Source organism: Spea bombifrons, chromosome 1, assembly GCF_027358695.1.
Source record: "Spea bombifrons isolate aSpeBom1 chromosome 1, aSpeBom1.2.pri, whole genome shotgun sequence".
Classification (NCBI taxonomy): domain Eukaryota; kingdom Metazoa; phylum Chordata; class Amphibia; order Anura; family Pelobatidae; genus Spea; species Spea bombifrons.
In genome coordinates, this window is record NC_071087.1 from 164205411 (window position 1) to 164227982 (window position 22572).

At 44.1% G+C, this 22572-nt stretch overlaps 1 protein-coding gene and 6 non-coding genes across 7 annotated transcripts; 6 read left to right on the forward strand and 1 right to left on the reverse strand.

Moving 5' to 3' along the window:
- Window positions 1-2270: 2270 nt before the first annotated feature.
- TRNAP-UGG (transfer RNA proline (anticodon UGG)) lies at window positions 2271-2342 on the forward strand. The gene has a single exon. It is a non-coding gene; the product is annotated as a tRNA-Pro (tRNA).
- Window positions 2343-2517: 175 nt separating this feature from the next.
- Window positions 2518-2589, forward strand: TRNAP-UGG (transfer RNA proline (anticodon UGG)). Its single transcript has one exon. It is a non-coding gene; the product is annotated as a tRNA-Pro (tRNA).
- Window positions 2590-2889: 300 nt separating this feature from the next.
- On the forward strand, window positions 2890-2961 carry TRNAP-AGG (transfer RNA proline (anticodon AGG)). The gene has a single exon. It is a non-coding gene; the product is annotated as a tRNA-Pro (tRNA).
- A 624-nt stretch (window positions 2962-3585) lies between these two features.
- TRNAP-UGG (transfer RNA proline (anticodon UGG)) lies at window positions 3586-3657 on the forward strand. The gene has a single exon. It is a non-coding gene; the product is annotated as a tRNA-Pro (tRNA).
- A 242-nt stretch (window positions 3658-3899) lies between these two features.
- On the forward strand, window positions 3900-3971 carry TRNAP-AGG (transfer RNA proline (anticodon AGG)). Its single transcript has one exon. It is a non-coding gene; the product is annotated as a tRNA-Pro (tRNA).
- Window positions 3972-4146: 175 nt separating this feature from the next.
- On the forward strand, window positions 4147-4218 carry TRNAP-UGG (transfer RNA proline (anticodon UGG)). Its single transcript has one exon. It is a non-coding gene; the product is annotated as a tRNA-Pro (tRNA).
- Window positions 4219-15889: 11671 nt separating this feature from the next.
- On the reverse strand, window positions 15890-20045 carry LOC128472821 (tyrosinase-like). The gene is made up of 4 exons (XM_053454782.1): window positions 19160-20045; window positions 18261-18402; window positions 16393-16519; window positions 15890-16076 (listed from the first exon to the last, which is right to left on the reverse strand). Exons 1-4 carry the CDS (start codon window positions 19922-19924, stop codon window positions 15890-15892), a joined length of 1221 nt encoding a protein of 406 aa, XP_053310757.1. The 5' UTR covers window positions 19925-20045.
- Window positions 20046-22572: the final 2527 nt, after the last annotated feature.

Sequence of the window (22572 nt, forward strand, 5' to 3'; positions counted from 1 at the left end):
GCCAATCGTTAGTGCGCCTGCACAGTTACTGGAAAACAGTAACTCCTGTGAGTCACACTGAGTGATCCGAAGATTCGGATCATTTCAGTGAACGAGTCGAAATGATCCGATTCACTTTAATGATCCGAACTTCCCATCACTATTATACAGTGCAAATGCTACGAACCCTAAACCGTTATTACCCCTAGTAACGAAACAAACACAACTAAAAAATAGTAAAGGGTAACAAACTAATACAGCATTCCACCAACCAATGATTGTGGAAAAAATACTTAACAAAAAGGAGTCTCAAATGACAATATTATAGAATTCTCCAATGTTGGTCAACAGGCAAATAAAAATGTGAAAAGTTACACAGCATATGTATAATACTTAGGAAAACATTTAAAGAAACTATTAATGTTTTTTAAAGAATCCACCCCCCCCCCCATCTCGGGACTCAACCAGCATAAATATAGTATCCGTCTGTCCGGGTATCTCCTGTTCGATTTCACGCCAGACAGGAACTGCAATACTAGTGAAGCTGGGAATGCACGTGCAGCTCTGACTCCGCTTCTACTTCCTGGCTACGGAAATACCCACTGATGCATTTCTCCTCAAATCAGTCTTCAAATTGTATACATGCTAACCATTGATTTTATGTAAATGTCTGGAGTTCTAATTATTAATTGCTTGCATTAGTTTATGTAACCCTTTTTTTACCTTGCTCCGCTGTCAGGCTGGTAGTTACAAATTTCAGTGACGCTGGTGACAGGAAACCTGAGCCTCCGCAATTGCTGGGAGATCGGGACATCTTCTTTCTTTATGCAGTGCCTCCACTCAGTGATTTGTACTATGTTGAGTAGGGGAACCCACCCACTGAGAAATGGCCCCTTTCACGCAAGAAAATAACACACACAACTAAAATGCAAATTATTTATAGACTATATTGAAATAAACAGGTATTATAATATAAAGACCCAGCTGCTGTGCCTATGAAGTTCAGTTCTAGCAGTGGGTAAACAGTCCTGAGAATATATATATATTTAACACAGATAACTGCCAACACCCGCTCCCCCACCCCAAATGTAGGTGTTCTTCCCACCCAGATGTCCCAGTGTTGGTGCACTGTTGGGGCCCTTGATGCAGGTAGCTCTACCCGGGGAGAAAAGTATATATATGTTGATATATATTAGTTAAGTACCTCTCCTTAGTGTCTTCAGGCAGCTCTGGGATGCTGCCCCTTTAACCTCCTGGCTGAGAGTATAACTGTCTTCCCACACAGATGTCTGTCTGCAGCTCTGCTTTCACCTCACTGGTACAGGATGCAGGACTTGGACGCTCTGGGTACTTGCAGTCTCTCACTCTCACTCAGGAAGCATACAGCACCATGCTGTATTCTCTGCACACTTCTACTTCAATGTACTGCTTGGATGTCAGCAGTACACACACTAAAGGCAGCAGGGAGGACAGTCTGTCTCTCTTCCTCCTTCACTCCCCTGCTTAGCTCTGCTCTTCCAGAAGTTTCTTCCTAGACCCTCTCCTCTGATAGGCTGAGAAACATTTCCTAGCTTAGGCAAACTGACATATGTCCCATTGAGATACTGATTGGCTCAGAGGAGACAAGTAACCTGGTGCTGGAAGGAAAGGTCAGTATCCATGACAACCCAGCTGTAATGTTATTAGACAAAATAACTGCACTGGGTTACATTTAATTAGCAGAATATGCTCAAATTCATATCAAATGAATAAATAAAAAGTCTGTCAACATAGTGATAATCCTGGTGTCTTCCTTTTGGTTTCCAGTAACGCCTACATGCAAACGCCTTTTTCAGGAATTGCATCATGAGTGGGATCTCCCCCTTCCTCACAAGAAACAACAAACATGTTAAGTCACTCCCTTGATATCCCTTCTGGACTATTGTAATTTCTTATTAACTGGTCCCCATTTCCTCTTTTACTCACTCCAATCAATCCTCACCGCTGCAGTTAGATGAATCTGTCTCTGTCACATTAATATTCTGCTGTGATTCTGCGCTAATCACTCAATTTACTCCCAATACCCTTTAGAATGAAATTTGAACTTCTGACCTACAGAGCCTTTAACAATTGCACCCGCTATATCTCTACCCTCCTATCCAAATACCACCCTAACCACTGTTTGTTCCTCTCGTAACTTGTGTCTCCTACTTCTGTTACCTCTTCTGAGTTTGGTATTCAAGATGTGTTGCTGTTGTTGTTTTTCCCTGCTAAACTTTCAGCTCATGCCGCGGCCAGCTCAATACCTGTCTGGCTTGTTGGTCTAGGGGTATGATTCTCGCTTTGGGGGCGAGAGGTCCCGGGTTCAAATCCCGGACGAGCCCGAGCTTGACAGCGTTACACGTCGCCGCGGCTCTTCTCTGTGGGCCGTTGCTTTTAAGATGGTGCCGCCTATCCCTTTTCTACTCCCATAAAGGAAGAAGCCGTTGGTTTTGAACCGGAAGGTTCTCCTGACGGTCAACATTCGGGCTCACGCCGGGGGATTTTCACTATCTGTCTGGCTCGTTGGTCTAGGGGTATGATTCTCGCTTTGGGTGCGAGAGGTCCCGGGTTCAAATCCCGGACGAGCCCACACAGCAGCTTTCGTGCGCACCCTCTTTTACGTCCTTTCCTTGAGATGACGGAAAATCGTCCTCCAGCAAACGGGGCGATTCGACTACCTCGGCTCAGCGCCGCCTTATTTTAGGAGGACCCTTACCTTTCTGCTCCGCCTCAGAGAAAATGCCACTCGGGTGCCGTCGCTTTGCAATGGGAAGTTTCTCTCGACAGTGCTTGGCTGCAGAGAGGCTTTGTCGCTCGACGTCCCTTTACCGTCCCTGCTAAACTTTCTCTTCTTCCGATCACCGGGCCCAGAGCCGCTGCCAGCTGTGTGGCTCGTTGGTCTAGGGGTATGATTCTCGCTTAGGGTGCGAGAGGTCCCGGGTTCAAATCCCGGGCGAGCCCACACAGCAGCTTTCGTGCGCGCCCTCTTTTACGTCCTTTCCTTGAGATGACGGAAAATCGTCCTCCAGCAAACGGGGCGATTCGACTACCTCTGCTCCAATCTACACTGGAAAGGCACGGTTTGTGCTGACTCGAAGGATGCATTTTGAAACGGGTAATGGTCATTTAATGCTAGACCCTGAAACCTGGCTTTTTACGTCTTCTTCTTTTATTTTTTTTGTATTATCATTTTTTTTTAATTTATTTTTATTTTTTTATCGTCGCGCAGTTTCATCAGCGAATGCTTGCAGTGACAATCCATCCTCGAGGAGTTCGACACGTCCGGCGGCAGAGAGCACATAGGTTTCTGGCTCGTTGGACTAGGGGTATGATTCTCGCTTCGGGTGCGAGAGGTCCCGGGTTCAAATCCCAGACGAGCCCAAGCTAAGCAGCGCCTCTTCTCTGCGAGGCGTCTCTTTTAAGAAGTTGTCGCCAATCCCGCTGTACTTCCGCATAAAAGAAGAAGCGGTTGCCTTGGGACGGGAAGGTTGCAGACGCCGGCGTGCCACTGGACGCCCGTTTTAGCTTCCCTGCTAAACTTTCAGCTCATTCGGGCTCATGCCGCGGCTAGCTCAATATCTGTCTGGCTCGTTGGTCTAGGGGTATGGTTCTCGCTTTGGGCGCGAGAGGTCCCAGGTTCAAATCCTGGATGAGCCCGAGAACTGCCCGTTGGGCTGCGTGGTCTGCGTAACGCGCGCCACCTCTTTTAGGAGGAGGCCGCCAAAATACCTTTTCTGCTCCGTCTCGATGAAAATGCTGTCGCTTTACAATGGGACGTTTCCCCTGACAGTGGCTTTGTCGTCGTCGCCCCGCCAAGACTGCACTCGATGTCTTTTTAGCGCCTGTGCGAAAGTCTCTCTTCATCTCAACTCTGGGCCCGGAGCCACTTCTATCGGTCTGGCTCGTTGGTCTAGGGGTATGATTCTCGCTTAGGGTGCGAGAGGCCCCGGGTTCCAATCCCGGACGAACCCGAGCTTGACAGCGCTACACATGGCCGTGGCTTTTTTCTGTGGGCCGTTGCTTTTAAGATGGTGCCGCCTATCCCTTTTCTACTCCCATAAAGGAAGAAGCCGTTGGTTTTGAACCGGAAGGTTCTCCTGACGGTCAACATTCGGGCTCACGCCGCGAGCTTTTCACTATCTGTCTGGCTCGTTGGTCTAGGGGTATGATACTCGCTTTGGGTGCGAGAGGTCCCGGGTTCAAATCCCGGACGATCCCGAGCGCTCAGCACCAACTCCTTTTAGGAGGACCCTTACCTTTCTGCTCCGCCTCAGAGAAAATGCCACTCGGGTGCCGTCGCTTTGCAATGGGAAGTTTCTCTCGACAGTGCTTGGCTGCAGAGAGCGAGAGACTTTGTCGCTCGACGTCCCTTTAGCGTCCCTGCTAAACTTTCTCTTCTTCTGATCGCCGTGCCCGGAGCAGCTGCCAGCTGTCTGCCTTGTTGGTCTAGGGGTATGATTCTCGCTTAGGGTGCGAGAGGTCCCGGCTTCAAATCCCAGATGAGCCCACACAGCAGCTTTCGTGCGCGCCCTCTTTTACGTCCTTTCCTTGAGATGACGGAAAATCGTCCTCCAGCAAACGGGGCGATTCGACTACCTCGGCTCCAATCTACACTGGAAAGGCACGGTTTGTGCTGACTCGAAGGATGCATTTTGAAACGGGTAATGGTCATTTAATGCTAGACCCTGAAACCTGGCTTTTTACTAGACTTGCGCATTCGTCTTCGGGCAAACATGAAAACGAGCACGAAGAGGCCGTTTTTTTGTTCGTTCCGAAGACACGCCTAAGAGAATACAGTGCCGGCAAAACGTAGGAGAAGACTAAGACTCACAACCACGAAGAATCGAAGATTCTTCGTGATCGTCTTCGTTTTTGCCGCGCAGCCGCCATAATTTCAAACAGGAGTGAGCTGATCTCGTCTGTCCAATCAGCTCACTCTTGTGACGTCACGCTAAGGGTCTCGTCCAATGCCTGTGCTGCTGTTTTTTGAATTCTGAAGGCGCCTTTATAAGACCAGAGCTTGCCTGAGAGATCCATTCATTTTTCGCTGTGACTGCTTTGGCAACACTGCTGTGCTGCATCCGAGCGTTACAGAGAGATTGTTCTGTTCTGTGTGAGACTGGTAAGCCTCAGCCTGCCATTTCTCACAGTGTACTTCATCCTCAATTCAGTGCTACTTAATATAATTAATAATAATAATTTGATTTAATTTTTTTTAAATTGAATTTGTCATCAACTGTAGTGTAAGTGCTGTTGAGTTGACAGTGCACCCAGTGCCTTAGTGGCACTGGGGTGCCCTTGCCCTGGGCTGGCACTAGTGCCTATTGCCTGTCCTGCTTAAATAAATTAAATAGAATTTATAAATAATAATTTAATAGAATCTATAATTTAATAGTTCATTATTATATATATATATATATATATATATATATATTTGTCAGTCATATATATATATATATATTCTATAGTATACTAGTGTAGAGTGTACTGTAGACATTCATCTACTAGTGTCTAATTTAAAATCAGTAATATTAATTAATATAATTAATAATTGAATTCATTATAAAATTATATATATATTTGTCAGTTATAGTTAGTAATAGTATACTAGTGTAGAGTGTACTGTAGACATTCAAGACATCTACTAGTGTCTCATCTAAAATCAGTAATATCAATAATTCTATAATTCTTTCTTGTCTTAATAGTTAATTAAATTAGCTATAAATAAAAGTAATAATATTAATTAATTACTACTAGCGTATAGTTCAGCTAATCTTATTAGTACTGGTGCTGCAGCTCTATAGTTTGTGCTTTGTTTTAGCAACAGTAAGAGACCAAGTCAATTTTTCTTAATTAATCTTTCATTTTATTTCATTTGTTTTGCTCACCTCAGTCCATCAGTGAAGTGAACTTGTTGGGCTAGTGAGTGCAGCCGCATAAGTGCTGTGTTTTTTTTTTGATCAGCAAGCAGTGACGTTAACTGTTTTGCAAAGATTTTCTCATTTATTTTACATTTTATTTCAATTTTATTAAAAGTACCCTTAGTGTTTTGCTCACCTCAGTCCATCAGTGAAGTGAACTTGTTGGGCTAGTGAGTGCAGCAAGCAGTGAAGATAACTGTTTTGCTGTGACATTTTATTTTATTTCTAATTCTTTTCAAGAAAAATTGACTGTGACGAGCTGTACTAAGCAAAGCTTCAAGCTACTAGCTGTAGTACTAAAATAATTCTAATCTTCTTTAATCTTAATCTATAATATATTATAAATAATAATATTCTAATTCATAATCTATAATATAAGTAATTCTAATTCTAAATTCTAATTCATAATCTATATTCTTCTATCTATAATACATAATATATAAGTAAATTAGTTCTAATCTATTAATATTATATAACTTAATATTAATTAATAAATCATATACTGAATCTGATTTAACCTCGCTTTAGCTTAGTGGGTTTGAGAGCGTCTGCCTAGAGGTAGATTTATAGTAAGGAAATATAGCTTTAGGCTAGCATAGTAGTAGGCTAAGCTCTTAGGCCCGTGTAAATTCAAATTAAAAATAAAATACTGCTAGTTATTAAATAGTTAATCTTGAGTTAATAATTTAAATAACTTTAGCACTTTGGCAGATTGCACACAGCACAGTGCAGTAGTGCATAGTTTTACTTTTTAAGCAGTAGCACTGAAGAGAACTTCCTCTAATTTTTTTGTCTTTAATTCGTTTTTCCTTTTTTTTATTTTTATTTTTTTTTTTATAGTTTTTTAAACACTACACTACACTACACTACACACACAACACAAAATTTGAAATGGATCCTCCTTTTGGGACTAAGGAGGGACAAGCTCCATCTACCACCACCACCACCACCAGTTCTAAGATGCAGCCTTTGCGTCAGTCTAGTCGGCCAAGTAGGCCAAGCTCTCGCTTATCATTTGGGGAAGCATTGCTTGAAGGATCATCATGTAAAGGAAAGGCACCTAAAGCAGGCAGTAGTAGTGCAGCTAGGCCCACAAGCTCTATGGTTTTTTACGGAAAGCCTAAAGCACCAGAAGCACGTTCAAAGTTAAAGGGTAGCACAAGTAGTACCAGCCCAGTGACTAAAAAGAAGTGCCTTTTGCCCCAAGCAGCATCTTCCCCATCCACAAGCAGCATGCAAGGTACCAAGCAGAGCCAAATTAGCAGCAAGACTCAGAGGGGTCCCAAACCAAAGCGATCTCATTCCTTTGTAGGGAAAACCACCACCACCCCCACCTCTACCGCCTCTACCACCACTAGTGCTGCGCATACTGTTCCCACTGGTACCGCCATGCCATGTCCTCCTAGTACCTCTAGCAAGCCACCAAGTCCTTACAAAATTTTTGTAAAGACAGTTAGAGAGAGGGCTACACATAGTGGAACTCCACCTAGCGAGGTAGCAGAGGAGCCTGAGACTGAGAAGCCAAGTGCAGAGTCTATTCTTCCTGCTCGCACTACTACTAGTCACGAGTCTCACGACGATATCAGTCTTAGCTCCAGCCTAGCAGGAATTCCATTCGATCTGGCTAATGAAGAGCTAGACTATGAGCCAGAGGAAGTAGAGGAGATGAGTGGTCAGGAATCAGATTCCTCAGGGAGCAGTGTCCAAATGACTAGTGCACAATTTTCCCCTGAGCCTCCACCTTCTCCGCTACGATCATCACCATCACCACCACCAGCAGCAGCAGCAAAACCTAGCAAATCTAAAGCAATTAGCAGTCCCACTATGGCCAGTACTGTTACCACCAGTCCCACCACCACTAGTTCTGCCTCTGTTCATCCACCCCGAGCAGTAAGAGCAGCACCCAAGGCACACTCCAAGGCTATGCGCGCCCCAATTTGGGAGCACTTTGAAAATGTTGAAGGGCGCTATGGAAAGTGCAAACATTGCGGGAAGCTAATAAGCAGAGGGAAAGCGTCTGGCCATTTTACCAGTGCTAGCATGAAGCATCACCTCAGCACTCAACACAACGCTGTGCTATTGGGGAAAGATGCAGAAGTAAAACTTAGTGCAGGCAGCATAGCTGGTGGCCGTGGAAAAACCCCAACAGCTTCTTCTTCTGAGCCAATAGCAGCAGCAGCAGCAACTAGTGCTGGCAGCCAGAGACCAAGGCAGGTTGGAGCACTGCATGCCCAGCCCACCCTGGAACAATTTGTGGCATTCCAATCCAAAAGGTCAATGCCCAAACAGCAGGCCAATAAAGTAACGCGACTGATTGGTCAGTTCATTGCTGTTGGAGGGGCATCCTTCTCTATGATCGAAGGGGAGCCTTTCAAACAATTGATGGCGGCTGTGGCTCCACAATATACAGTCCCGTCACGTTCCACTTTCAGCAGGAACATTGTCCCCTCATTGTATCGGTCCTGTGTTTCAGCAGTGAAAGAGGAGCTTTCCAAGGCTGCTGGTCAGTCTGTTCATTTCACTACAGATTTGTGGAGTGCACCTAGCGGCCAGCATGCCTTTCTTTCTTTGACAGCACACTGGTGGCAGCCCGGTGTGTCTAAGGAAGCTGCTGCAGCAGGCTACCGATCTTTCCTTCTCCATGCAGAAGTGATGGATGAAAAGCACACTTCCCAAAACATTCTGCATGCGATTAGGAAAATGTTTAGCCTTTGGGTGGGAGCAGAGGCGGGCACCAATGTTGAAGTTGGTTTTGTGGTAACTGACGGAGGTGCCAATATGGTGAAAGCGCTGCGAGATGGTCATATTGTTGGTGTGCGCTGTGCAGCCCACATCATCCATCTTGTAGTGAAGGCAGCAATGTCAGAAGGAACTAATGTGGCAGCGGTAGTTCTGTCCCGCTGCAGAAAGATCGCTGGGCACTTTCACCATAGTGTTAAGGCTAGCCAACTTTTGAGGGAAGAGCAAGAGAGGTCAGGTCTTCCCGTACACTGCCTACGTCAGGATGTCAGTACACGGTGGAACTCCACGTTAGACATGCTGGAGAGGATTTTGGAGCAGCAGAGGGCAATCCATAATCTTGCCTCAGAGCACAATATTGGGATTACATCTCCATTGAATAGGGAGGATTGGACAGTGATCGCCCAGCTAGTGGCAGTCCTTAAACCATTCAGGGATGCCACAGAAAATTTAAGCTCAAACACTGCCAGTCTGGCCCAGGTAATCCCAGTGTTCTCCCATCTAGGCAGCAAGATGGATGTGTTCCTTGGAAACCGTGAGGCTGTTCAAGGTGGCACTCTACATCCTGACGTAGCAGCCATAGTCAGGAAGCTGAAGGATTTGCTAAAAGTACACCTTCGCAAACGAATGGAAGAGAGTCCCGAAATGATGCTAGCGTGCCTTTGCGATCCAAGGATTAAGGGAAAGCTAGCTTTGAAATGTAATGTTCTCAGTAGCTACCGGGAGCAATTGGTCAACAAGGTGCGTGACTGGCAGCGTAAAATGGGAATGCTGTCCGAGGAGGGAGAGGTGCAGGAGGAGGAAGAGATGATGTGGTCTGCTACTCCTAGCAGCAGCATCAGCAGCAGTGCCACAAGCAGCACAATACAGCTGAGTGGAGCAGCTGCGTTTTGGGAAGAGGCACTTGGGAGTATAGTTGGACCATCTGACAGAGCTAGCAGCAGAAAGGAGAGTAGTGCTGCTGAAATGGTCAAACTTTACCTCTGTGAAGTTCCTTCTGCGCCTAATGTTGATCCTCTTAGCTACTGGGATGAAAAGAAGAGTGTGTGGCCTGCACTCTCATGGGTTGTGCAGCAGCTACTATCATGTCCGCCAACCACTGTTCAAAGTGAGCGCGTGTTTTCTATGACTGGAAACATACTGAGTCCACAGCGCTCACGCATGGCACCTCATCTGATGGAGCAGATTGCCTTCCTTAAATTCAATCTGCCCAAGTTGGGTTACCCAGCTCTTAGCTTGGAAAGTAAATTTTTTTTTCTCTGTAATGTTTAAGGTCGTTTCTCCCCCTGGTTGCACGTTTTTGCGGTGTGGCAACGTCTGCTACCTCCGCCGGTGTAGCCAATTTACGCTAGGGCCTAGTGTCTGAGTTCTGGAAGTCCGCTCCCAAACGCCATGGACTGACAGACTTTCATGCTTTGCCCTGGGGTGAAACAGGTGAGCGGGTCGTCAATTGCCCACTCATTCACCTTTTTCCTTTTCCAACGCTGCTGCTGGTGGTGGTGCCAGCATCTTTTCGCTTCCTGGCTGAAATCATGCCTCAAATGTCCCTAATGGAGAGGGTAGTTTCTCCCCCCTGGTTGCACTTGCTGCGGTGTGGCAACGCCTGCTACCTCCGCCAATGTAGCCAGCTTACGCTAGGGCCTTGTGTCTGAGTTCTGGAAGTCCGCTCCCAAACGCCAAGGACTGACAGTTTTTGGATGCTTTGCCCTGGGGTGAAACAGGTGAGCGGGTCGTCAATTGCCCACTCATTCGCCTTTCCCAATGCTGCTGCTGGTGGTGGTGCCAGTGTCTCTTCTCTGCCAGTTCGCTTCCTGGCTAGTGTCATGCCTCAAATGTCCCTAATGGTAAGGGCAGTTTCTCCCCCCTGGCTGCGTCTGTTTGCGGTGTGGCAACGCCTGCTACCTCTGCCGGAGTGGCCAGCTTACGCTAGGGCCTAGTGTCTGAGCTCTGGAAGTCTGCTGCCAAACGTCTAGGACTGACAGTGTTTGGATGCTTTGCCCTGGGGTGAAACAGGTGAGTGGGTCGCCAATTGCCCACTCATTCGCCTTTTCCATTTCCTTTTCCATTTCCATTTCATTATTTTCCTTCTGATACACAACCAACCAAACATAACACACACAATAACACAAATAACACAGTGACATAACACATAACACACATAACACATATAACACAGTGACAACACACAGAACACACATAACACATACACGTACAATGCACAAATCACAAGGACCTTTCCTCTTGTTATTTGTCCTGGCCTTCATTTCTACACTCACTAGCATTAACGCTATAACTCACACTTCATACTATAACATTTTTCCATCCACATACCTGCCAACAGACCCAACTTTTTCAGGGACAGTCCTGCTTTTTTCCAGTCCTGTCCCATCTAATTTAGCTAAACTAGGTATGCAAATACATGTTGGTAGTTATAGCTCGGTAGGTAGCACTAGTATAAACATTAAATAAATATAATAAAGTACTAAATAATAAATCTAACTTTAAAATACATTTAAATAAACCCCTAATTTTTTTTTAAAACCCATTAAAATTAAAAATTATTTAGACATAATACATCTTTAACCAAAGCAGTGCACTGCTACTAATCTTAAACATAACCGTACATTAACCCTAACCTATTTTTTAGTTCTTGTCCAACATTTTTCCATCTGCATACCTGCCAACACACCCAAGATTTTGGTGGACAGTCCTGCTTTTTTCCAGTCCTGTCCAGTAAAAGTTGGGTTGTTGCAAAGTATGCCATTGTAAATAGGTAGCAAATGTAAGGCATGTATTACAAGTGGTCCAAAATCAATTTAAAAATGTAAAATAATCCCTATTCTTTTATTAAACATCTATGGATGTGTGATTGTGTATGATAAACGGAGGCCAAGTTCCTTGGAGCATTTGTCTCTAGGTCACTTTGTGTACAGTACACCTCAGTACGTGTGTGCAACTCTATTGGTCGTTTCGGCAGGGGGCTGGCCTGCCATCAACAAATGAAGTGCGTTCTGCAATTCACTAGTTGATGCCAGACCAGCCCCCTGCCGAAACGACCAATAGAGTTGCACACACGTTCCTTCACGGCAGCTGCTGCTGCTCCGATGTGTTGTTAACCCCGTATTAACCCCTGCTAGGCAACCGGGAAGGAAACGAAGATTAAACGAGCATGTCCGCGAATATTCGCCCGAAGAGAAGACAGGAACGGTGAATATTCGCGGAATACGAAGGTTTTTTTCCCCCCGAAGACGAGCACGAAGACGAACACGAAGAGCCCCCTGGTGCCCAAGTCTAGTGAGTACTGGTCCTTTGTTAAATTGTTTTGGGGAGTACCAATTTGTGGCTGGCAGTGGTGGTCCGGATATACAGACTGACTTTGGAGTCAAGCCGTGTGGGGTCTTATCAGACGTCAGTCTCCCCCAGAAAAAGGAGATATGTGATGGACTGTGTGACGGAACTGTCCATCACTGGAGCCCCTGGAGAGGACTGAAAGCAAGCCTGCTACCCGCAGATTATGGGCCCTGTCTCCCTGCCCTGGCGAGTGGGACTGATGTCCTCGTCTGGGACCCGAACTCCCCAGTCTCTGAGTGCACCCCGGAACTGGTTGGTGGGACGGGTGCCCTTTGCCAGCCCCCTGCATCCACGGCTCTAGGAGCAATGGAGCTGTGCTCCCCGACTGAACTGGATGCAGACCCGGTTGGGGTCTGGCCCCAGTTCAGTCTTCTTTTTAAAAGGGGAGATATGTGACAGAATGAGCTGTCATACAGGGGCCCAAGGTACTCAGAGACGGCTCCAGCCTGGCTGCCAAACAGGCAGGAACTCCATTGTTAAACGAATCCCATTAACAGGATGGCTACCAGGGGGATATTCAGTAGCTAAAGGGGATTAAAGGTTGGGTTGTCTACCTGTTTATCAATGTTAATTTATGTTAATGAAGGTCTGTGGCTATATCAGTCTGTTTTACAACAATAAATCATTCATTCCTGCTGTACTCAGTTCAAGGTAGTTGTGTCTACTTATTGGGTACACATAGCAGGGTCCCAAGGTGCGCATGCTGGCTGGTGCTGGAAGCGATTCCGGGGACAACAGTAGGATACTGGGTGATCTCTGGGAGTTACTACAGCTCTCTTGGTGAACCCGTTACAACATAAATCATCTCGATTGGTTAATTCATTAAAACTATGCGGATATAGGCAGAAAACCGTTACAAACAAACATCAGGGGATACTTAGGCAATTTCCTTGTATCTAGAACAAAATGCCAGCCGGATATCTTTGCGGTTAGTAAAACTTAGAGTACGTATTTGTGTAACTTGTACTGAACGTCCTAAAATACTGCTACTTGCGTCTCTCGCATATTTGCGTGAGGTTTGACCTTTTATACTGGTCAGAGCCAGCTTATATTCACTAAAGCTAAAAGCGTTTCTTGCTGATAGATATATAGATATTATTTTGGTTCCATAACATGTCCATGGTAGCGGCAACCAGGGTTTTCTTTTCCAGCATTAAATAAGAAGAGATATGATTGTTCCTTTAAAGGGTCATGTATTTTTTTTCTTGATGCTTTATAATTACTCTGTAATAATTGGAAAGGGCTCAGTTGTACAGGATAGTCGTCTTTTATTGTTTGTTTTCTAAATATTCATTCATGAGGAAAAAAAATAAAGGAAATAATACAGTAAAGACATTAAATTGTCCAAATGTGTATGTGGTTTAGAAACACTGAGAATTAGAGCACAGTTAACGTGTTAGAGCACAGTAAACGTGTTAGAGCACAGTAAACGTGTTAGAGCACAGTAAACGTGTACTTGAGGTTCCAAAAGTGCATGGTCTCCAAAGTATAAGCTGAATTGCAGATAAATGTTGTGCAATTAGGTTTGAAACTGGGAATTCTATGGTCTGAAATCAAATTTCCTCGCTCACATATTATTAAATGAATCCCATATATAAATAAAAAAGAACAAATAGAAATAACTGCCAGGGCCCGCCACACCATACATGATAACTAAGTAGCTACTTTCCATCCCTGGCTAGAGGGGGCGCTTTTGTGTTATGAATACAGGGATAATCCTGGAACCAGAAATATATTTTTCCTTGTAAAAGGGTTAAAGAGCAGGGGTATAGTGATGTCCGGATCATGAACGAATCGTTCATTTGATCCGGTTCTTTTTAGTGATCCGGATGAATCGGTTCACTAGACTGAACGATTCATTTGTAGCAGTTCAGTCTGTGAATCATGCAGCTGTAACCTGATCCTAGAGCTGTGAGTCATCTGCAGAGCACTCAGACACAGACTCTGGGGTCAGGTTACAGCTCATTCATTCACAGAGGAACGATGACTCAGAGTCAGAGACTCGTTCAAAGAGTCAAATGATCCGAAGAGTCGAATGACTCAAATGATTCGAATCTTACAGGGATCCGGATCTTACAAGGATTCGAATCTTACAGAGATTCGAATCATTCAGAGAATATTACTGATACCATACTTTTATAAATAAATACATTAATAATGTTCACACTGCCCCCAGGATTTAGATTCCCCTGAGTTTGCCCCCCCCTTTACCTATAACTGCACCTACAGTTAACTTTATTAAATTAATTAAATTAACCCTCAGTCATCAGCATAAAATTAACCCTTATACCCCATCAACCATAACTGCCCCTGAAATTAACCCTAAAGATCCCATTAACCATAACGGCCCCTGAAATTAACCCTAAAGACCCCATTAACCATAACGGCCCCTGAAATTAACCCTAAATACTCCATTAACCATAACTGCCCCTAAATTAATTGCATGTACTCCAGATAAATTACCTAATAAATTGGTATGGTTGATGGGGTCTTTAGTGTTAATTTAGGGGCAGTTATGCTTAATGGGGTGTTTAGGGATAATTTAGGGGCAGTTATGCTTAATGGGGTCTTTAGTGTTAATTTAGGGGCATTTATGCTTAATGAGGTGTTTAGGGTTAATTTGGGGGCAGTTATGCTTAATGGGGTGTTTAGTGTTAATTTAGGGGCAGTTATGCTTAATGAGGTGTTTAGGGTTAATTTGGGGGTAGTTATGCTTAATGGGGTCTTTAGTGTTAATTTAGGGGCATTTATGCTTAATGAGGTGTTTAGGGTTAATTTGGGGGCAGTTATGCTTAATGGGGTGTTTAGGGTTAATTTGGGGGCAGTTATGCTTAATGGGGTCTTTAGGGTTAATTTGGGGGCAGTTATGCTTAATGGGGTCTTTAGTGTTAATTTGGGGGCAGTTATGGTTAATGGGGTGTTAAGGGTTAATTTTAGGGGCAGTCATGGTTGATGGGGTGTTTAGGGTTAATTTAATGGTGAGGGTTAATTTAATAAAGTTAGCTTAAGGTGCAGTTGCAGGTAAAGGGGAATGTAAATCCTGGGGGCAGTGATTATTAATGTATTATTTATAACAGTATGGTGATATTCTCTGAATGATTAGAATGCCAATCAAGGCAGAGAGTCGTTCAAAGATCCGGATCTTACAATGATCCGGATCACTGTAAGATTCGGATCCCTGTAAGATCCGAATCTTTGAACGACTCTCTGCCTTCATTGACTTCACTGGAGGCAGGGGGGAGGATTCATAATGAAAGGGGCGGGGCCAATCGTTAGTGTGCCTGCACGGAGTTACTGGAAAACAGCACACTGAGTGATCCGAAGATCCGGATCATGAATTGGATCATTTCAGTGAACGAATCGAAATGATCCGATTCACTTTAATGATCCGAACTTCTCATCACTACAGGGGTAGGCAGCAAGATTCTTTTTAACTAAATGCTCCATATGCAACAATAGCTCCCACAAGCCTTGTCATGGACACAGGTGTCTGGGTACAGATGCTTTGCCTACCCCGATAGAGTCCGGAACAGAAAATATGAGAATAATGGCAGTTTTACACATTGTCCGTTTAACACGGTGAGAAAGGTGATTACAATGAAGAGAGAGGACTATTTATTCTCTGGGGTTTTGTGTATTACTGATAAAGTATATACGAAAGATTCAGCACAGATTGAATCTGTGAGGCTTCGCTTAGCTAATCATCCAAAATGTAGAACAATTCATCCAATATTTGGAAGATGAGTATCTCTCTGCCGACCTGAGTGTCTGCGTCATGGTTATGTCTGGGTGCCCTTGTCTCTGTACTATCTAGAAAGTGTTTGTGAGCCGAGTGTTGGTGTGTCGCGTGGTGTTGTGCTCAGTGTTTGTCAGTCATTCTAGATATCTAGGTCCTGATATACAGAATATTTATATCCAAATTTAGTAGATACTTGAAGCATATCTTTGTTTAAATAGCAGGGCAAGGACGGGGTGGAGCATTCATTGGGTCCTTGTCCCAGCTCATCATTGTTAGGATAACTACTTGAATTCCCATTATACTTTCTCAGCCATACATCAAAAATCCTACGGAAGACAAACGTGTAAGTAAGTCATGCCTCACAAGCACTTAACATTAAAATACTGTGTACCTTGCAACCACCTCATGACTTTTAAATAAGGGATTTCAACTTTGGTCTTTTCTAGATCTCTACTGAGGGGTCAGTGAATCAAACTGTTGTTGCCTCATTCATCCTTTTCTTACTTTAATGTCCAGTAGGGGCAAATCTCTGCCTTGTTATGCCTCCTATGTTATATTGGTTTAGAACCCCGCCTCCAAATCTTTCCCAAATCTGACTCAGTCATTAGTTATTAGACACATGTGACTGGCCATGTAACTTACTTGTCACTGAAGACATGGTGCAACAAAAATAATGGATCATTGCTGCCGACTACAATTTCTGACGTGGTTCCTCCAAGGTTGGGCAAGTTCCTTTCTAATGTCTCCCCATCCGATGGTCTCACGAAATCTGCAATGCAGAAAATCCAGCATATGGCAAAATAAGTATGAATAACCTTGTTCTCCGTCTGGAGTTTATTTTCTAAGTATAGGATATTTTCAAGAGTAAGAATTTACCGTATTTGCTCGATTATAAGACTACCCCCCAAAATTTGAACATAAGACTAACCTATAGCAAAAAAAGTTGTACTAGTAAATATTAATTCACATGTAAATTATTTTTTCATATTTAATAAAAACAAAACATGCATTTTTCTCAATCATAGTTTTTATTTCCTTTTTTTGCCACTCTGCCCCAGTTATGCACATCTGCCCCAGAAATGCCCTATACCCCCTATATGCCACTCTGCCTCCCTAATAAGCCACTCTGCCCACAGATATGCCTTTTAACCCATTTGCTACTCTGCCTCCCAGATATGCCTTATACACCTATATGCCACTCTGCCTCCCTGACATGCATTTTAACCCCCTATTTGCCACTCTGCCTCCCAGATATGCCTTAGACCCCCCTATATGCCACTCTGCCTCCCTGACATGCATTTTAACCCCCTATTTGCCACTCTGCCTCCCAGATATGCCTTAGACCCCCCTATATGCCACTCTGCCTCCCTGACATGCATTTTAACCCCCTATTTGCCACTCTGCCTCACAGATATGCCTTTTAACCCCTTTTTGCCCCCCCAGAAATGCCTTTTACCCCTATATGCCACTCTGCCTCCTTGATATGCCTTTTAACCCCCTATTTGCTTCTCCCCCCTGATATGCCTTATACCCCCTGCATGCCACTCTGCCTCCCTGCAATGCCTTGTGGCCCGTGCTTCAGACTCCCTGGTGTCTAGTGCGGCAGCCGGTGGAGGTCTGCGCCATGCAGACCTCCGCTGCTGTTGGCCAGTACTTCCGCAGGGCTTCTATGATGGAGAGCCGGCATCACATGACCTTCTGGTGCTCCACCAAAGAAGCCCCGGCTTAAGTGCCGGCAGCAGCGGAGGATGTCTGTGCGCATCTCGCAAACGTTCACTGGCTGTGGGATGCGCACAGACAACCTCCGCTGCTGCCGGCACTTCTACGGTGGAGCAACAGAAGATCATGTGATGCCAGCGCTACATCATAGAAGCCCCCAGAGGAAGCACTGGCCAGCAGCAGCGGAGGTTGTCTGTGCGCATCGCACAGACATTCACCGGCTGCCGGAGAGGAGGATCCAGGTCCCCTGTAGCACTGCGGGGGAACCGGATCTTAGTCTTGTAGTCAGACCTCTATTTGACGTCTTATTAGAAGACGACCTTGAATATAAGACTATGGTTACCTTGACTTATAATCGAGCAAATATGGTAATTTCACCGCATTGACAATGCATTATAAAGGGTCCAGCTCAGAGGTTGCCCTGCATATAAAGGGTCTGATTGGGTCTTCCTCATATTATGTATCTATGGAATATTACTGATTCTACACCTCAACAGCCAACATACAAAGATTTTGATTTCACAACAAACCCATTTAGGGCACCAATGTAGGGCCCCACCTGTGTATGCTGAATATAATGCCTTTCAAATGTGGTGTGGGTCCCTTCATTACTGACCCTCTGGGTTGAATGCTTCCCTTCCAACCAAGTACTTAGTGGTGAAAAATCTACCTGAACATGATTAGCTGCCAGCCAGAAGGAGGCACCATACATGATGCAAAGCATTATGTTCTAGGGACATTTGGCAGACAATGTATAATTCATAAAGTTTACAGTATCAGGAGATTTGTACCTTCCAGTATATTTCGGATGCTCCTTCTTGCAGTACTGTCATGTGGATTGCCCCCTGGATTCCGGTGCACTCGCTCCATCTGAAAGTCATCCCCAGCATCTGGACAGTAGGGAACAGGATTATCGATCTTACCGCAAAAGTCCTGGAAGAGAAAGCATATGCATGCCCACTTTCTTATCATGTGACTGGGAATAAGGACAGTTTAAGAGTAAAATTTATATCTACATGGAAGACACAGGGGACAGTGACAATTTGTTACCTTGCCTCAAACTTTGAACATCTCTTTTGACATCTGTCAAAAAGGAGTTTTATGTATAAAAAGACCAACAAAAAATAATAAAACAATAAGAAATGGTGGGACTTCGGGAGGCTTCTCACTAAAAATGCAACTAATCAAAGGAACACCATTAGAATGCTGAGGTGTGTTCTGCACTGATACTGTCCTTTATTTCTTTGTCTTTTGGCTGTCATAGAAAAAGTGCCATGTCTTTTCTCATTCTTCTGGGAATGAGTTGTCAAGAGATGATGTCAGCCCTGTGTCCATGTCAAGGCTAGATGGTCTTTACACAGATATTGACTTACCTGAAGCAGTATATATTCTACTAACCTTCTCAGTCTCCTGATCTATCCTTTGAATCTCCTTTTGAGGCTCAATTGCCCCTAAGAGGCAACCTAAACTTCTCTCCACCCACTCACCACCCCCTGAAGACAATATTAATATTTGAAATACGACTTAAAATTTAGGTTGGTTATGGTGGGCATTAGCCAAGCTTTTTGTTCTTCCTGTGTTTTCTCTGTTTTTTGTTAACTAGGACTAAATAAAGTAACCTTTACTGACTGCCCCCCCAAACTGCTTTATCTATTAAAAGACAACAAACAACACATGAAATTAGACTCACCATCCAGCCAACAAAAGAACTCAGGTATACTTGAACATCATCAGCTCCAAATGACTCTCTGCCACACTCGAAGTCGAGATATGGCAGACCAAAGTCTTCATCACCAGTCAGAAGCTGCATTTGTTTTTCTAAGAATAAGAGAGCTGAACGTTGCCTGCCTGGCAAAGCTGGACCTTGATCGGTACAGTTTTTATTAGGATCAATAATTGAGCGTTTTATCATGATTGGTTTCATGGAATAGTACTGTATCCAAGAAAAAACATCATAAATAGTTGCATCTACAAATCGATGTGTGTCTCGGTAATGCCTGTTTCCTGTGCTGAGGACAACAAAGTCCTCACTTTTTGTTGTCTTGGCCAGAGCCAAGTAACTGAAGAATCGTTGTTGTTCTATGCGTGACAATTCTCTGATCTCTTTGCGAACTATAGTTTTTGTTTGGTCACATTTTTCTCCAAAGTATCCAAACTTGCACTCCCCACAATTGTAGCTGCTGTAGTTACCAAAACACTCGCACGTACTGTCAAAATAATTTCGTGGCCACTTGAGACGGTCATTATAAGGCTGGGGAACTTGTCTAGCTGACAGTGGCGTAAATACTACCCAGTCACGACATTGGCCACGGCCTGAGAGTGAACCACATGGACTTCCGTCTTCCCATGCTGGGCAGCAGCTCTTGGCCTTCAAAGCTTCTGGTGTGGTGCAAGCCCTGGGGAACTGGCTGTACACTGCACTCAGACAGAGGCTGAAGATAACCAGGCCATACATAGCTTCCTTCAGCTTGTGACACTCCTAAATGGAGAGAGCGAGTGCGTTAATACACAGGGAAGTGGCATATTCTTACCAAGGCGATTGGCCTCCCTGCACCGCTTCTCCCAATGGGCCGGTGCAATGTTGCTAGAAACTGACCCAGTTACACTATACAGACCAGCAAGGGACAAGAATAAAGACCTCTGTATGTTAAGTCTGAGGAGGGCACTTCCCAACTTCCATAGATACATCCCTGACACAGGAGACCCTGCTAATACAGCCTCCACAGTTATTAATTTAGTAAAGTATAAAACTGCATAAAATTATTACAGGCCTGCCGCACACAGCATTAAGTCAGATCACTTTTCTCAAACTCTACACCCCTAACCTTTTTTTTGCGTACAATGGAAGCAGCCATCTTAACTTCCTGTTCTCAGTGTTGTGTTTTCTTTAATCAGTAACAACATCACTGGTAGAGTCCTTGATCAACATGTGCTCACATAAAGCCCCTCCTACTCAGGGAATCCCCTGCCTATTAAAGTAACAGTCCTTTAATATGCACATATCACTACACTCAGGACCCTCTTTTTCTGCCCATTGTTAGAAATTCAGTAGAGGAGATTGATTTTAGTCTGTGGCAGGCCAGCGCGATATAATCAGTGACAGTTTCCCCAAGGTTAAATAGTCCCTTCCTTTAAACTTAATTACAGTATATATATCATACATCATAGAGAGAAGATGTAGATAGTAGATACCATATGCCATATACCCATATACAGGCGTTGTATACATCATACACCATATTCAGGACTTGTGTATATCATATACCATATACAGAAGTCATATATACCATATGCCATATACCGGAGTCATACATATACATTAAAAAGAAAATTTATATATATATATATATATACCATACGCCGTACACATGAGCCGAATATACACAATTCTCCGTATATAAGGTTTGTATATACCAAATACAGGAGTCGCATATAAGTGATATAATGAAGTACCTGTAAGCTGCTCTTCTGTATCCTGGATGAGGTGCAGGTGAGATTCTGGCTCCAGGTGCCAATGATATCGGGTATAAATAATCGGGCCCAGGGGCGTGGAGATCAAAAATGCAAAAGTTATTTTTAGGTCCTGTGTCATGAATTCATTTGGATAATTTACCAGTATAAATGTCTTACTCTGTGGTTTCCAGTATGAATTAGGACGACACCAGAAGGTTTAACCACAAATAAATAATGACATTGTGAATTACTATGTGATTAATGCCTCAATAATTAATTAACTAATCACACCTAACATGCTGCCATAAATCTCTACAGGTTAAAGAGACAGGTACGGTCTGTACATAAAGGGGCTGCTAATAGCCCAATGTAATATGCTATTGAATGAAGTGGGGACTGGTGCCGTCTATTCCCTTCTACGATGGACGTCACTCATCAACCACTTTAAAACCAACCGTCAATCTCTGTGCACAGAGATCATCTCCATGTGCGGCGTCAACCCAACCAAACCCATTTCATTATCATTTTGGGTCTATTCACTAAAAGATCAGTCAAGTTAACCCTTAAGGCTTGTTTTCTGAGTGTTCTCGCAGAAAACTTGCAACCTCCACTCCCGTCACATTACAAATTCAAAAAAACAAATACAGCACCATAGGTTTTAACTTCCATTTTATCAGCCAAATGTTGTTGAGATGGACTCCATCCTCCCTACTAAGAGGGCTTTAGGTGTGAGTAGGGTGCGACAGAACCCTCCATCGCTGGGGCCCCTGGAGAGGCCTGAGAGCCAGCCTCCTCCCTATCGACTATGGGCCCAGGCCTTGTAGTGACTTCTGTGTGTGGATACAGGGGTTCAGTTTCTGCTGATGTTCCCCATGTTTTAGCACTCAGAGTCTCAGAACTGTAACGTCTGCTGGACATCCTGTGGTAGGAAGAAGGCTGATTGTCTTAGCATTGTTGATTGTATAGGTGTGAAGTGTTTCCCCTGTTATTGTGTGAGTTAGCCCTTGTCTTAAGACCCCCTGTAGGTATGACTAGGTGTCCCTGCTGCATACCTAATTATCAATTACATAACAGGTAGCTGTTAATCCTGTGAGCTCCTGTTATCTCTGTGTCCTGGCCATTGTCTGTCTCAAGCCAATTATATGTCTATCGTCATTCCACGTCTACGTCCCCAATTAATGTAATTATTTATGTCTCGTGTCATCCTGTCCTTCCCCCGGATATTGTGTTGCAGGATTTGCTCTAATTACCGTATTTGCTCGATTATAAGACGACCCCCCCAAAATCAAAATATTAATTTAAGAAAAAAAACAAAAAGCCTGAATATAAGACTACCCTATAGGAAAAAAAGTTGTACTAGTAAATATTAATTAATGTAAACTAATTTTCATATTTAATAAAAGCTATGATTGAGAAAAATGTATTTTTTATTTCCCTTTATTTGCCAACCTGCCCCCAAGTTATGCACATCTGCCCCCAGGCTTGCCACTCTGCCCCCAGAAATGCCTTATACCCCCCTATTTGCCACTCTGCCTCCAGAAATGTCTTATACCCTCCTATATGCCACTGTGCCCCATGATATGCCTTTTAACCCCCTATATGCCCCTCTGCCCCATGATATGCCTTATACCCCTATATGCTACTCTGGCA

What these genes read in the sequence shown, in the direction of transcription:
- LOC128472821 (XM_053454782.1), bottom strand. Translation starts at nt 19,924, where the DNA reads ATGTATGGCCTGGTTATCTTCAGCCTCTGTCTGAGTGCAGTGTACAGC. An exon ending in GTTCTTTTGTTGGCTGGATG is followed by an intron (nt 18,403 to 19,159) that starts GTGAGTCTAATT and finishes TTTCTCTTCCAG; the next exon opens with GACTTTTGCGGTAAGATCGA. An exon ending in CACCATGTCTTCAGTGACAA is followed by an intron (nt 16,077 to 16,392) that starts GTAAGTTACATG and finishes TGTCTTCCGTAG; the next exon opens with GATTTTTGATGTATGGCTGA.